General features: G+C 40.5%; 1 protein-coding gene across 2 annotated transcripts in view; it reads right to left on the minus strand.

Moving 5' to 3' along the window:
- Window positions 1–14,885, minus strand: part of SLC38A9 (solute carrier family 38 member 9) — a 78,346-nt gene that overhangs the window by 24,429 nt on the left and 39,032 nt on the right. For both annotated transcript variants that reach the window (XM_074953949.1, XM_074953948.1), the window contains exons 10-11: window positions 13,486–13,593; window positions 5,328–5,434 (exon numbers count right to left, since the gene is read on the minus strand). In XM_074953949.1, coding sequence (XP_074810050.1) covers window positions 5,328–5,434; window positions 13,486–13,593 — 215 coding nt within the window. The remainder of the gene's footprint in view (window positions 1–5,327; window positions 5,435–13,485; window positions 13,594–14,885) is intronic.

Genomic DNA, 14,885 nt, shown 5'->3' on the forward strand with positions numbered 1-14,885 from the left:
TGGATAGGTGGGGTGGGGTTAAATTATGGAGAGATTTGAAAGTACAAGAAGCTATTCACAAATTTAAATTAATTGCATCAATTGCTTACATAAAATCACAAATGTAAATCAACCACTTTAGTGCGGATTACCCTAAGACGACTTGTGGTCTAAGAGGCACAGGACTGGGAGCCTGGTAACATGGGTTCTATACCTGGCTTTGCAGAACTTTCTTGTGTAATGCTAGATTTAAAAAAAAAAACAAAACAAAACAAAACAAAACAAAAACAACCACTTAATTTCTGTGCCTCGGTTTTGCCATCAGTCAAATGGAGATAATAGGCCCAGATCCTCAAAAGGCATTTAGGCTCTTAACTTGCATCAACATCAATGGGAATTAGGTACCTAAATACTTTTGAGGATCTCGGCCAATAGCTCTACACCTTTCAGGGGTACAGTGAGACGTAATTAGCATTTGTAAAGCACTCATTTCTCAGATTGAAGGCACTACATAAGTGCAGATATTTAGTATTACCATATTAGAGGAAATAGCTTTTGATCAACGTGACTTCAGATTGTTCAAGTGTTCTGCATATAAACAGAATCTGACTCAAAATACAGACGTGTCTCTGCTTCCCATTTTAAAACGAACCTTCCAGATTCTGATTTATGTATGAATAGTAATAATAATCATGTCTAACCAGAAGCAAACATTCTCTTCGAGGGAAATGTGGTTTAGATGCAGTTACGATAAATTGGATGCAAAACTGGTTGGAAAAAAAACCCCCCACACTCAAAGAATCGTGATCAATGGTTCACTGTCCAACTGGGAGGGTGTATCTAGTGGGGTCCTGCTGGAGTCTGTCCTGCGTCCGGTACTATGCAACATTTTCATTAATGACTTGGACAATGGAACGGAGGGTATCCCTATAAAATTTGCGGATGACACCAAGCTCAGAGGGATGGCAAATGTTTTAGAGAACAGGATCAGAATTCAAAATGACCTTCATAAACTGGAGAATTTGTCTGCAATGAACAACAAGAAATTCAATAAAGGTAAGTGCAAACCACTATATTTGGGAAAGAAAAGAAAAAAAAACCCCAAAAACGTACAAATACAAAATGGGGAATAACTGGCTGGGCAGTAGTACTCCTGAAAAAAGATCAAAGGGTTATAGTGGATCATAAATTGAACATGAGCCAATAATGTGATGCAGTTGCAAAAAAAGGCAAATATAATTCTGGGGAGTATTAGCAGGAGTGTAGTATTTAAGACACAGGAGATAGTTGTCCCACCCTATTTGGCACAGGTGAAGCTTCAGTTCTGGGCACCATGCTTTAGGAAAGATGTGGATAAACTGGAGAGAGTTAAAAGGAGAGCAATAAAATGAGCAACAAAAAGGTTTAGAACACTGGGCAAATTTCATCTTGAGAAAAGACGACTCAGGGGACCTGGTAAGAGTCTTCAAATATGTTAAGGGCTGTTATAAAAAAGGTGGTGACCAATTGTTCTCCATGTGCACTGCAGGTGGGACAAGAAGTAATGGGGCTTAATCTGCAGCAAGGGAGATTTAGGCTAGTTATTAGGGAAAACTTGCTAACTGTAAGTTTAGCAAAGTACCACATGTTACTAAGGTACGTTGTGGAACCTCTATCATGGCAGGTTTTTAAGAAGAGGTTAGACAAATACCTGTCAGGAGGGTCTAGGTTTACTTGGTTCTGATACAGCAAGGGGGGAAATGGACTGGACAACCTCTTGAGGTCAGTCCAACCCTACATTTCTCTGATTTTATGAGGCTGTAATATACTCACAGGTTTGTGCACTTCTGTGCCTTTTCACAGACTCCTCATTAAAAGATGACTGACTGAAGAACAAAAACTGATTTTTGGCTGTGTTAAAAAATGAACTTTCCACATGAGCCCATAAAATTTTGGTCTCAAAACAGGTTAGAGTGGAAATTCTATGATAACTTGGAAAAATCTCTTCAGTGCAAATCTGCAAGTGTAAATTACCACCACACCCAGGCCTAGCACTTGTTGTTAACAGATACATACTTTCTGCTTGTTGACCACTTACTGGATTAAATGATGCATCAGCTATACAGAAGTGTTTGGGTTTAATTAAATGTCTAAAATGTGCTTTGAGATGTTTGGATGAGAAGGTGCTGTAGAAGTAGAAAGTATTATATCAGAAAGGAAATTAAAAATACAGACTTGACATGTTAAAGATATTATCTGAGCTTATACAAGCAAGGAAATTTTTAACCTAGGGAGAGATTCTGGGCCAGATCATGCCCCTGAAATCCATGCACAGCGATGGGTTCCAACTGCACATCCTCCCCAACACACATGAAAGGAAGGGCATCAGACACCTCCACTATGTGCTGTTTCACCACTTCCCAGGAGCCCTAGAATAGCCCTGGCGGAGGGGGTCTGAGATCAATGTGGTGGCTGGTCTGTATACACACCCTTCCCCTCCCCCACACCTCTTTCTCCTCCTCAAACGCCATGGAGGAAACTTCAGAAAAGTTAATACTGTCCCTGCTTTATTATACAGTTGAAGAAGGGATTCCAGATGCTGCTTTCAGCAGAGGAAGCAAGCAGAGCTGTACTGTCAGTGAGTGGGGAAAAACCACAGAAGAGGCCTTGAAGCTGATGTGAAGGCATCAGGCCTCCTCCACACAGACGACTCTGGTTTCCTGAGAGATCCACAGTATTGGCTAGCGAAAATTACAGAATTTCTCTTGGTGATTCTTTTTACAGAATACAATGTGTACCGTGCTCACTTTATATTATTTTTATTACAAATATTTGCACTGTAAAAGTGATAAACAAAAGAAATAGTATTTTTGATTCACCTCATACAAGTACTGTAGTGCAATCTTTGTTGCGAAAGTGCAACTTACAGATGTAGATTTTTTTTGTAACATAACTGCACTCAAACAAAACAATGTAAAACTTCAGAGCCTACAAGTCCACTCAGTCCTACTTCTTGTTCAGCCAATCGCTAAGACAAACAAGTTTGTTTACATTTACAGGAGATAATGCTGGCCTCTTCTTATTTATGTCACCAGAAAGTGAGAACAGGTGTTCGCATGGCACTTTTGTAGCCAGCACTGCAAGGTATTTACGTGCCAGATGTGCTAAACATTCATATGCCCCTTCATGCTTCGGCCACCATTCCAGAGGACATGCTTCCACGCTGACAATGCCCGTTTAACCTTTTTTTTTTTTTAAATTAAGTTTGTGACTGATCTCCTTGGGGGAGAATTGTATGTCCCCTGCTCTGTTTTACCCAGATTCCGCCATATATGTCATGTTATAGAAGTCTCGGATGATGACCCACCATATGTTGGTCATTTTAAGAACACTTTCATTGCAGATTTGACAAAAACGCAAAGAAAGTACCAATGTGAGATTTCTAAAGTTAGCTATAGCACTTGACCCAAGGTTTAAGAATCTGAAGTGCCTTCTAAAATCTGAGAGGGAGAAGGGGTGGAGCATGCTTTCAGGTGTCTTAAAAGAGCAACACTCTGATGCGGAAACTACAGAACCTGAACCAGCAAAAAAGAAAATCAACCTTCTGCTGTTGGCATATGACTCAGATAATGAAAATGAGTGTGTGTCGGTCCTCACTGCTTTGGATTGTTATTGAGTAGAACCCCGTCATCAGCATGGACGTATGTCCCCTCGAATGGTGGTTGAAGCATGAAAAAACATATGAATATTTAGTGCATCTGGCACATAAATATCTTGTGACACCAGCTACAACAGTGCCATGAGAACACCTGTTCTCACTTTCAGGTGACATTGTAAACAAGCGGCCAGCATTATCTCCTGCAAATGTAAACAAACTTGTTTGTCTGCATGGATTGGCTGAAGAAGTAGGACTGAGTGGACTTCATAGGCTCTAAAGTTGTTTTATATTATTTTAGTTTTGAATGCAGTTATTTTTGTACATTATTCTACATTTGTAAGTTGAATTTCATGTTAAGAGATTGCACTACAGTACTTGTATTAGATGAATTTAAAAATACTATTTCTTTTTTTTTTTTTTTACAGTACAAATACTTGTAATGAAAAATATAAAGTGAGCACTGTACACTTAGTATTCTGTGTTGTAACTGAATATATTTGAAAAATGTAGAAAACATCCAAAAATATTTAAACAAACGGTCTTCTGTTATTGTTTAACAGTGCAATTAATTGCGATTAATTTTTTTAATTACTTGACAGCCCTATTAATTTATTTTCAGTAGCACCCATAACATGCAAGATGCTTTCCAAACAGAAAAGGCGGCATGGTCCCTGCCTAAAGGAGTTCACTTTTTGACCATCCATCGTTGACTTATTACAACGTGCCTAAGAAGTTACTGACAGGATCATTAAATAGTGGGTGATCTTATTGTGTATCATACACATCTAGGGACAAGCTGAGCCTCATTTTTGAGCTGTCAAGTCAGAGCTTCAACCACAGTTGAACATTTATCTACTTTGTGATGTAAGGCGAATTACATTTTCATTGAAGATCTTGATAAGCCTGGACTGGAGCCCTGAATCTGAACACATCTAAACTCTGGGAAAAGTTGGATCTAGATCTAAATATTATAGTTCAGCCCCCAGCCATAGCGATAATTCTAGTTAAGGCTGCTCAAGTGTTTTCATTTTAAATGGTCATTTTCAGAGCCTTTACAGCTTCAAACTTGCACCTTCTTGGCTGAAATTTGGCAAGTTTGTTATCAATTTGACAGCAAATAAGTTTGAAAAGCCTGGTTACATGCGAGTTACAGTACACTTCCATTTATCCAAACAGCCTGGGGGACGGCCAAAGTATTTGGATAACCAGGCATTTGGATATATAGAAGTGCTGTTTTGAGCTGCAGTTTCACAGATATAGAAATCCTCATCGTCTGAATCCAGTGTCCCCCCAGATGGCTCTATATTAGTTAATTACTTGCTAATAGCTTCTCAATTAACAAACCTCTCAGTCTGTTGGCACTAATAAACAGCTTTGTATTAATAAGCACTAATGCTAAGACGATAATTGAGAAGTTAACTAACACAGGGCTAAAGAGGGGCATACTGTGGATTCCAATAACTACAATTTTTGGATAAACAGCTATTGGAATGGGAAACTGTAGTGTAAATTATTTATATGCACTTTTGGTGCGCCAGCAGAAAGCCAGCATAAATGACTCCCTCACTCTTATCTGAAAAAGCAAGAGAGGTCTGTGTTCTGTACCTGCTACAGCCTCTGGATCAATTTTGAGAGATGTCCATCCAGGAAAACATTAGCGTGGGCTATCATCTTTAAATCTAAACTGACAATTTCTCATGAAGTTACTTACATTGTTTTCCTGGTTCTTGTTATTCTTAAGGAGAGTGATAACACAGTTATGAATGAAGAAAGCAAGTGTCAGGACCCCTGTGAGCTGAGGAAACTGAATTCTAAACTCTAAGAAAACAAAAGAAAATTAAAATTAGTTTTTATATTTGCATCAGTGAAATAAACAACAGCTGCCAAAGTGACACTCAAAGTTCATTTCTAGATGATAGGAATGTAGGAATTGCTATTCTGGATCAGGCCAGTCCATTTTGTTCAGTATCTTCTCTCTGACAGCAACCAGTTCCAGATGCTTCAGCAGAAAGGAGCAAAAACCTGCTCTCAGGGAAAGTTTCTTACTAACTCCCAGTACTTAGAGGTCTTGTTATTCCACGATTTGAACAATATAAACTTTTCTGCTTCTCTACACTGCAGTTCATGGACATCCCAATGCCTTGACGTGGAAACCAGTTAGACTCTTGTTGACCAATCCAGAGAGCATCACCAGAGTAGAACTCTGAGGAGGCTGCTGACCATCACTTTAGGAGGAAAAGGGACATATGTGTTGCTGCTTACAAGAGAGGGGATTCAAATCATTGCTTACAAAATAAAGGATTAGGAAAGCCTCAAGATACCATCTTGACTGCCCTTTAAATGGGAGAATATAAGGGCCACCAGCCAACCAATGACTTTACCCCCCTGAAAACAGCACTGCTGCTTTTAGTGTCATTCTCAGAAGTGTTCTATCCAGTAGACAGTACTTCTGGGAATGCTGCTACTAGGCCAGGACTGCTAATTCACTTATGCTAGAACATCATTAAGCACCATTTTGGCAGGTAGTACCAAAGTACTAGCAAAGAGATGGCTGGTCCAAGATAATAGAGCACTGATGCTGTATCAGTGCTAACTGAAAGAGGAAAAAAGTGTCTCACTTTAGGCTTAAGTCCCCACTACTTTAATCCTAACAGTAAATCACACTGGCAGATTCAAAATCTCTCATTACTCTGTATTGTATCTTTCCCACCATAGTGACATCAGCTGAAGCTATGCTGTATATATCATAGATACATGTTCTACGTACACAAGTCTGGCTATATCTTTGGCATACTGGTCAACTTTCAGACATAATTATAACAGCTGTACACAAGAAGTGGGAGTGTGCTAATAAAGTTTGCGGATGATACAAAGCTGGGAGGTATTGCCAATTTAGAGAAGGACAGGGATATCCTACAGGAGGATCTGGATGACCTTGTAAACTGGAGTAATAGTAATAGGATGAAATTTAATAGTGAGAAGCGTAAGGTCATGCATTTAGGGATTAATAACAAGAATTTTAGTTATAAGCTAGGGACGCATCAATTAAAAGTAACGGAGGAGGAAAAGGACCTTGGAGTATTGGTTGATCATAGGATGACTATGAGCCGCCAATGTGATGTGGCCGTGAAAAAAGCTAATGCGGTCTTGGGATGCATCAGGAGAGGTATTTCCGGTAGGGATAAGGACGTTTTAGTACCGTTATACAAGGCACTGGTGAGACCTCACCTGGAATACTGTGTGCAGTTCTGGTCTCCCATGTTTAAGGAGGAGGAATTCAAACTGGAACAGGTACAGAGAAGGGCTACTAGGATGATCCGAGGAATGGAAAACTTGTCTTATAAAAGGAGACTCAAGGAGCTTGGCTTGTTTAGCCTAACAAAAAGAAGGTTGATGGGAGATATGATTGCTCTCTATAAATATATTAGAGGGATAAATACCGGAGAGGAATTATTTAAGCTCAGTACCAATGTGGACACAAGAACAAGTGGATATAAACTGGCCACCAGGAAATTCAGACTAGAAATTAGACGAAGGTTTCTAACCATCAGAGGAGTGAAGTTTTGGAATAGCCTTCCAAGGGAAGCAGTGGGGGCAAAAGATCTATCTGGCTTTAAGATTAAACTCGATAAGTTTATTGAGGAGATGGTATGATGGGATAACATGGTTTTGGTAATGAAATATTCATGGTAAATAGGCCCAATGGCCTGTGAGGGGATATTAGAGGGGGTGGGATCTGAGTTACCCAGGAAAGAATTTTCTGTAGTATCTGGCTGATGAATCTTGCCCATATGCTCAGGGTTTAGCTGATCGCCATATTTGGGGTCGGGAAGGAATTTTCCTCCAGGGCAGATTGGAAGAGGCCCTGGAGGTTTTTCGCCCTCCTCTGTAGCATGGGGCAGGGGTCACTTGCTGGAGGATTCTCTGCTCCTTGAAGTCTTTAAACTATGATTTGAGAACTTCAATAGCACAGATATAGGTGTGAGGTTTTTTGCAGGAGTGGTGGGTGAAATTCTGTGGCCTGCATTGTGCAGGAGGTCAGACTAGATGATCATAATGGTCCCTTCTGACCTTAATATCTATGAATCTATGAACATCTTATGATGACATACAGCACTATGCATTGCTATAAATCAATCTATGCCAAGGCTGCTCAATAGTACACTGGGTCTGAACCTCAAGTACACTTGAAACCAGTCTAGTCTCACATTACTGCTGGTTAGCAACCCTGGAGTAAGTTGGCTTGAATTTTGTTCACATCCAGAGTATTCAGCAAGCTTGGAGATGAACTTTTTTTGATCTGTCTGGATATTCATGAATACTCCGAACATTCTGAGACTGCTTGCTGGTGCAATGCAAAAATCAAAGAACATTTTCAGACCAAGTTCAGTTTGGGGTTTCTCAGAGAGAGGGGGCAGGAGGCTAGATTTTAGCTGAACTCCCTAATACAATTGGATACACCATATACATTTTTAACCCTAGCTTCTGTGTCTGAGACTGTCAAGCAGCAGCCAACCGTAGCACTTCATTATTCTTAATTTCATTAGCTAGCTGGAAACCAACTATTGCTGGCAACCAACCAACCAACCATGAGCTGGAAACCAATTATTTTAGGACTCATTTTAATCACACATATTACTATAGGATTTTGGCAAGGGAAAAGCTCCCAGGCTCCAAGTCCTAGCTTCTGAATGTGTGGATAGCAGTCCACCCTATCTATACAAGTCATGGATCAGAGCAAAGACATAACCTTTTTGTCTCATTAGCTGACTCTGAGTGGCCCAGGCTAGCAAGTTACTCTGAATTCCATCTGTCAGTGGAAATAATGCCATACCATCAGAGGTATGTCATTATTATAGAAATTGCATCATTAATATAGATGTCAGGCATCAAATGCTGTGAACGGAAATTGTTACACCAAATTAAATTAACTGGCTTGTCCCTAAAATACTCCTCTTCATTCCCAGTCCTCTCCCTCTGCTGCATTTAGAGAGAAGGTTAGATAACACTGACATGACGATTTGTGTGTTGATGATCTCAGAATCTTGAGATCAGTAGCCCAGTAGGATCCTTAGGGACTTACCAACCACATTCTTGCACCTTGTACACCCTAAAGCAGAAGTGGGCAAACTATGGCCCGCAGGCCAAATCTGGCCCACAGAACCGTCCTGCCCGGCCCTTGAGCTCCCGGCTGGGGAGACTAGTCCCCAGCCCCTTCCCTGCTGTCCTCTCTCCCCTGCAGCTGCACCATCAGTGCTCTGGACGGCGGGGCTGCGCGCTCTTGCAGGGCAGTGCGGCAGCATGTCTGGTTCCAGCCGGGTGGTGCGGCTGCTGGACATGCTGCTCTGAGTGGCATGGTAAGGGGGCCGAGGATCCCGGGGGGCAGTCAGGTGACAGGGAGCAGGGGGTGGTTGGATGGGGCGGAGGTTCTGGTGGTGGTGGGGGAGCAGTCAGAGGACAGGGAACGTTGGATAAGCATGGGAGTCCCCGGGGGACTGTCAGGGGGCGGGGGTGTGAATAGGGGTTGGGGCAGGCAGGGAGCAGGGGGAGTTGGATGGGTCAGGAGTTCTGAGGGGGGCAGTCGGGGGTGGGAAGTGGAAGGGGTTGGAAAGAGGGCAGGGGCCAGGCTGTTTGCGGAAGCACAGCGTTCCCTACCCGGCCCTCCATACAGTTTGCAACCCCGATGTGGCCCTCAGGCCAAAAAGTTTGCCCACCCCTGCCCTAAAGGGATATGTTCTGGTGCTGGGTACAGCTGTACCCAGGAAGAATTTACTGGCTCTGAGAGGAGTGTTGCAATCAGAAAGGAAAATTATTTTGGCTGAGATAAAGGAACTACTTTATCCATATTCCCCCTTGTTGCCTGGTACTGAGGTCCTCTTTCCAAGAATAGGCACCATTGGCCTCCATGCATGAAAACATTAAAGAACAAATATCAGAGTCTAGGTACTAGCTGGAAAAGTGATTTTCAAGCAGTATTCTTAGCCAGGCTGTCTAGTTTCTCACCTTCTACAACAGTTCAATTTGAGTTTAACTAAATCCACATACAACCCTCTGTCCTCCCCCACCCCAAAACACCACCACACAACTGTGGCTGTGTAATACTTGCATAATACTGTGCTGTGGTAGAGAAGTATATTCAGATAATGTCTCTATCTTATTTCAGCTTGCTTTGCAAGACTCCTCACCTCCAGCAATGAGTCAGCTAACATAGCTGTACAAACATTCCAGAGGAGTCTGTAGCAGATGTCATGGAAATACACCCTCTGGTGTCAAGCTGTCCTTCGGGGTAATGTCAAACATTTATTTCCTTATGTTACAATAAAATTAATGTAGTGATTTTATTTGGCTTTTACTGACAAGTATGGATTTTTAGAAGCATTTGCCTATTCATTAATCCCCATTTATGCAGAGTTTCTCTCCACAGATTGATAAATTGGTTCACTGGCTCAGGGCCTGTTGGGTGCTAGATGCCCAATAACCGAGAGCTACGAAAGACTCCCACTTCCACCTGTAGCTGCCCAGGAAACCTCACCCCACCCATCACAGATAGGCCTACCCTACACACACAAATTGCACAGGCCATAGAACTTGCCCCAAATAACTTCTAGAGCATCTTTTAGTAAAAATATCCAATCATGATTTAAAAACTGACAGTGATGGAGAATCAACCACAACTGCTGGTAAATTGTTCCAATGGATTAAATTACTCACTGTTAAAAACATATACCTTATTTCCAGTTTGAATTGTCATGTTTCAACTTCCAGCCATTGGATCATATTATACCTTTCTCTGCTAGTCTGAAAGCCCCCCCAAGAGCAAATATTTGTTCCCATTGTAGGTACTTATAAACTGTAATCAAGTCACACCTTCTCTTTGTTAAACTAAATAGATTGAGCACCTGGAGTCTCACTATAAGGAAGGTTTTCTAATCCTTTAATTATTCTCGTGGCTCTTCTCTGAACCCTCTCCAATTTAACAACCTTCTTCTTGATTTTGTGGACACCTGAACTGGACACAGTATTTCAGCAGCAGTCTCACCAACGCTAAATACAGAGAAAAAATAACCTCTAACTACTGCTACCTGAGATTCCCCTGTTTTATGCAGCCCTGATTGCATCAGCCCTTTTGGCCACAGCATTGCACTGGGAGCTCATGTTCAGCTGACTATCCACCACGACCTCAAAATCTTGTTCAAAGTCACTGCTTTCCAGGAGAGAGTCCCCCATTCTGTAAATATGGCCTACATTTTTTTTTCCAGATGTACACATTTAGCTATCTTAAATGCATAGTGTTTGCTTGCGCTCAGCTTATGAAGCGATTGAGATCGCTCTGTATTAGTGACCTGTCCTTTTCATTATTTACCACTTCCCCAATTTATGTGTCAAGTGAAAACTTTATCGGTGATATTTTCATGCTTTTTCCAGGTCATTGATAAAAGTGTTAAATAGCATAGGGACAAGAACAGATCCCTGTGGGACCCTACTAGAAATACACCTGTTTGAGGATGATTCCCCAGTTGCAATTACATTTTGAGACCTATCAGCCAACTTTTAATCCATTTAATATATGCCAGGCTAGCTTTATACTGTTCTCGTTTTTTGTTTTGTTTTTTTTTTAATCAAAATGTCATATGGTACCAAGTCAAACGCCTTGCAGAAGTCTAAGTATATTACATCAACACTGTTAGCTTTATCAATTAAACTTGTAATCTCATAAAAAAAAAAAAAAAAAAAAAGATCCTGTCCAACTAACTTGATCTGTTTTCCATAAAGTCATGGTAATTGGCATCAATTACATTACCCTACTTTAATCATTTATTAATCGAGTCCTATATCAACCATTCTATTATCTTGCCATGGATCAATGTGAGACTGTCAGGCCTACAATTAACCAGGTCATCCCATTTATGCTTTTTAAATATTAGCTTTCTATCAAACTTCTGGAACTCCCCAGTGTTCCAAGACTAATTGACAATCAACATTAATGGTCCAGAGAGATCTTCAGCAGCTTTTTTAAAACCTTTGGACACAAATTCTCTGGACCTACTGATTTAAAAAATGTCTAACATCAATAGCTGCTGTTTAACATCCTCCTGAGAAACTAGTGGAATGAAAAGAGTATAATCATCATATATGACATGTCTACATCCGTTGATTTTCCAAATACAGAACAGAAATATATATTGAACACTTCTGCCTTTTCTGAAATATTATTGATATTGTAATTTCCATCTAGTAATGGACCAATAACATCGTTAAAATTATTTTTGTTCCTAACATATTTAAAACACTACTTATTGTCCATAACTCTGCTGGCCATAGATTTCTCCTTGTGTCCCTTTGTTTCCCTTATCAATTTTCTACAATTCCTAGCTTCTAATTTATATTCATTACTATCAGCTTTCCCTTTCTTCCATTTGTTCTATACTTTTGTAGCTGCCCTCACTTCCCCTCTAAACCAGGTGTGTTTTTTTTAAACCAATATGGTCTTCTTTGATAGTGATCAGTCAAAAAGCCACAAACTGATCCTAATCAACGTCTTAACGGAGGAAGTGAGTGACACTCTGTGGCAATGGTGGCCATTTAACTTCACTGATTAGACAGATTCCACCACTGCCCATCATTTGTGGAACCATCCACCTTCTAGTCCTCTTTTATTTTACAATATCCAATTAAAATTTCTTCGTATATTTGATTATCCTAGTTGTCCTCTTCAGGTCATTGTTCTTAGTTGTAACAACAGCCAGTGTTGCATTTGTTAAGTTGTTGTTGTTGTAACTTGTATCATGACTGGGAAACCTACATATTCGTCTTCTCTTTTGAAAAGCAGTACGTGGAAGGAAGATGGAAACCCACAAGGGAAACCAAATGTACCAGATGGATGAATGTCCCCAAGCTTCACATTATGCTTGAGTCAATAATTAAATATTAATGACTAGTAAAGTTACTCCCCCCATTCCCAGAAGAATGATCCAATTAGATACTATAGGCATACATCTCTTCAGAGCACCAATGTAATGCTGCCTCTTGTAAAGAGGGGGATGACCTTAGTGTCTCTTTCCAAGCCTTCCACAAGAAAGAAAAGAAACAGAAGTTGTTTTTCTCCACTAGAATCTTTTCTCTTTTATGATTAGCCTCCTATTCCATTCATCCAGTGGTGATAAGTTCTTGTGTTTATGACACCTCATATATTGAGCTTTAATATCCCTTAAACAATTGGTAACCAATGCTGCCAGGAAGAGACAGAAAAAGGTATAGGACAGTTAATGGGTGCTTAAAAATACAGGGCTAAATTATGGGTTGAGGACCATGAGAAGTGGGGAGTTGGTGTGAGGTGCACTTGGACACATGGTGATGGGTACATATAAGAACTTAGTGGAGTACTTGCTATACTTTATAAATCAATCTTGCTTAGGTTTGTCTATCATGAGCACTACTTTAAATAATAAAACATGGAAAAAGGTGCCAGCACACAGGAGGGATGGAATGATGGTCTCACCTTGCCTATCCACAGACAAGTTTTCTCTGAGCTGGTGCATAATGGAGGTACCAGGCAATGACTAGCCTTCAACCCCTGCATTTCTGGACCCCAGGGAGCAATGTTATTACTATCTCCTGTGTAGGAGAACTGGGAAGGAGGAAGAAAGCGGTTCCCTGTACCTTTGTCACTCAACCTTCAGGAGGCACTAATAAGCGCAGTCTTCCCTAAACCCTCTGGAGGCATTAGCAGACAACAACATTTACTTACCTATTGTAGCTCACAGGGGTGTTGGGAGGATAATAATGAAGGTTTATAAAGTGCTTTAAAGATTTTAAGCACAATATACATGCTTAAAATTAATCATGGTGTTCAATTTTAGCTATTTTACCTGGTACAAAAAATTCATTAGCTGTAAACCAGTTGAATTCTAAATGGAATCCCAGATGTGCAGCCTTCAGAGTAACAAGAAAAACTAAGTAGACAACTGAAACGGTACCTACACACACACACACACAAAAGAGAGACAATCATCATCAGGATAAATCATGACAGGAAATTATTCATGCTCCATTCTATATTGGCCCCCATCTAGTTAGTTGCCACCAGCCCAAAGAAATTGGGGTGCTAGTCATCCTGAAAACTGCAGGACAATCCCAATTTTTAAACACTAATTCTGTGATCCCAGATTCCCTCCCTCCCCACCCCTGTAAAGAGAGAGATAGCTGCTGCATTATATCCATTTATTTAAATTTTAAGTGAGTCTAGTACCCTTGATAGGTGCTGGATTAATAACCCAGGAAACTATTGTCCCCAAATATCCACAGCACTGGTTGAGCATGGGCAGCAGCAGAATGAGATTCCCAACCAACTTCCTCAGGCGTACCTGCAGGGACTCTCACTAGTAGTGCAAAGTAGCTTTCTCCATACCCATTTACTTGTTGGCCTTTTGGGTGAAATAATTCACCAAGATGCCAATTAGTGCAAACTGCAACTGTGAACTCTCCAGTAAGACGAGGACTGACACTCGCTGCAGTGACCTTTGGTCACTTCTGACTTACACCTTATCTGATCTAGCAACCTAGACATGACAGTAGCCACATTTTATTATATCATTCCCGGGAGTCATACAACACCCACAATTATTCTCCCATGGACACACCGAGGATCACATATAAAAACAGAGATGGGTAACAATACCAAGTCTACAGCCTTAGTGTGACTAGAACTGCATGAGAGTGTGCAGTTCTGGCCCCCACAGTTTAAAGAATAGAGGGAAGGAAACCCAGAAAATTATAAAGAAGGGCAATAATAATTATTCAGAGACTGAAAGATAATCTGTCCATTTATTTTAATGCTATAAAATTGGGATGTACCCTCATGCTACAGTGATAAGCATCAGAGAAAAGCTTATACATATATGTGGTGGGGGAAAGTGCAGGATTTATACAGTTCAGAAAACAGGCTGGGGGGACGACAGGATTTCAGTTGAGAACTATCTTCAAGGTAACAAAATAAATGAAGGGAATTATTCATTCACTGAATATAAAGAACAAGTTAAGAAATGAAATAAGAAAAAGTTCTGAACATGAAGATTGCTTTAAAGCTAACACACTGCACAATCTCCTAATGTTCTAAACTGGCCTAGGTTTCTGTAGGTCTAAAGACAAATTAATAAAAACTGTCAATTTGCTGACTTAACCCTTCAAAAATTTAAATCCACAGTAACAATTTTCTTCAAATCTTAGCTTTTAGCTCTCCTTGGGGCTTAAAAATAAAGCCAACACTGAA

The sequence above is a fragment of the Natator depressus genome, chromosome 5, assembly GCF_965152275.1.
Source record: "Natator depressus isolate rNatDep1 chromosome 5, rNatDep2.hap1, whole genome shotgun sequence".
NCBI classification, from domain to species: Eukaryota; Metazoa; Chordata; order Testudines; family Cheloniidae; genus Natator; species Natator depressus.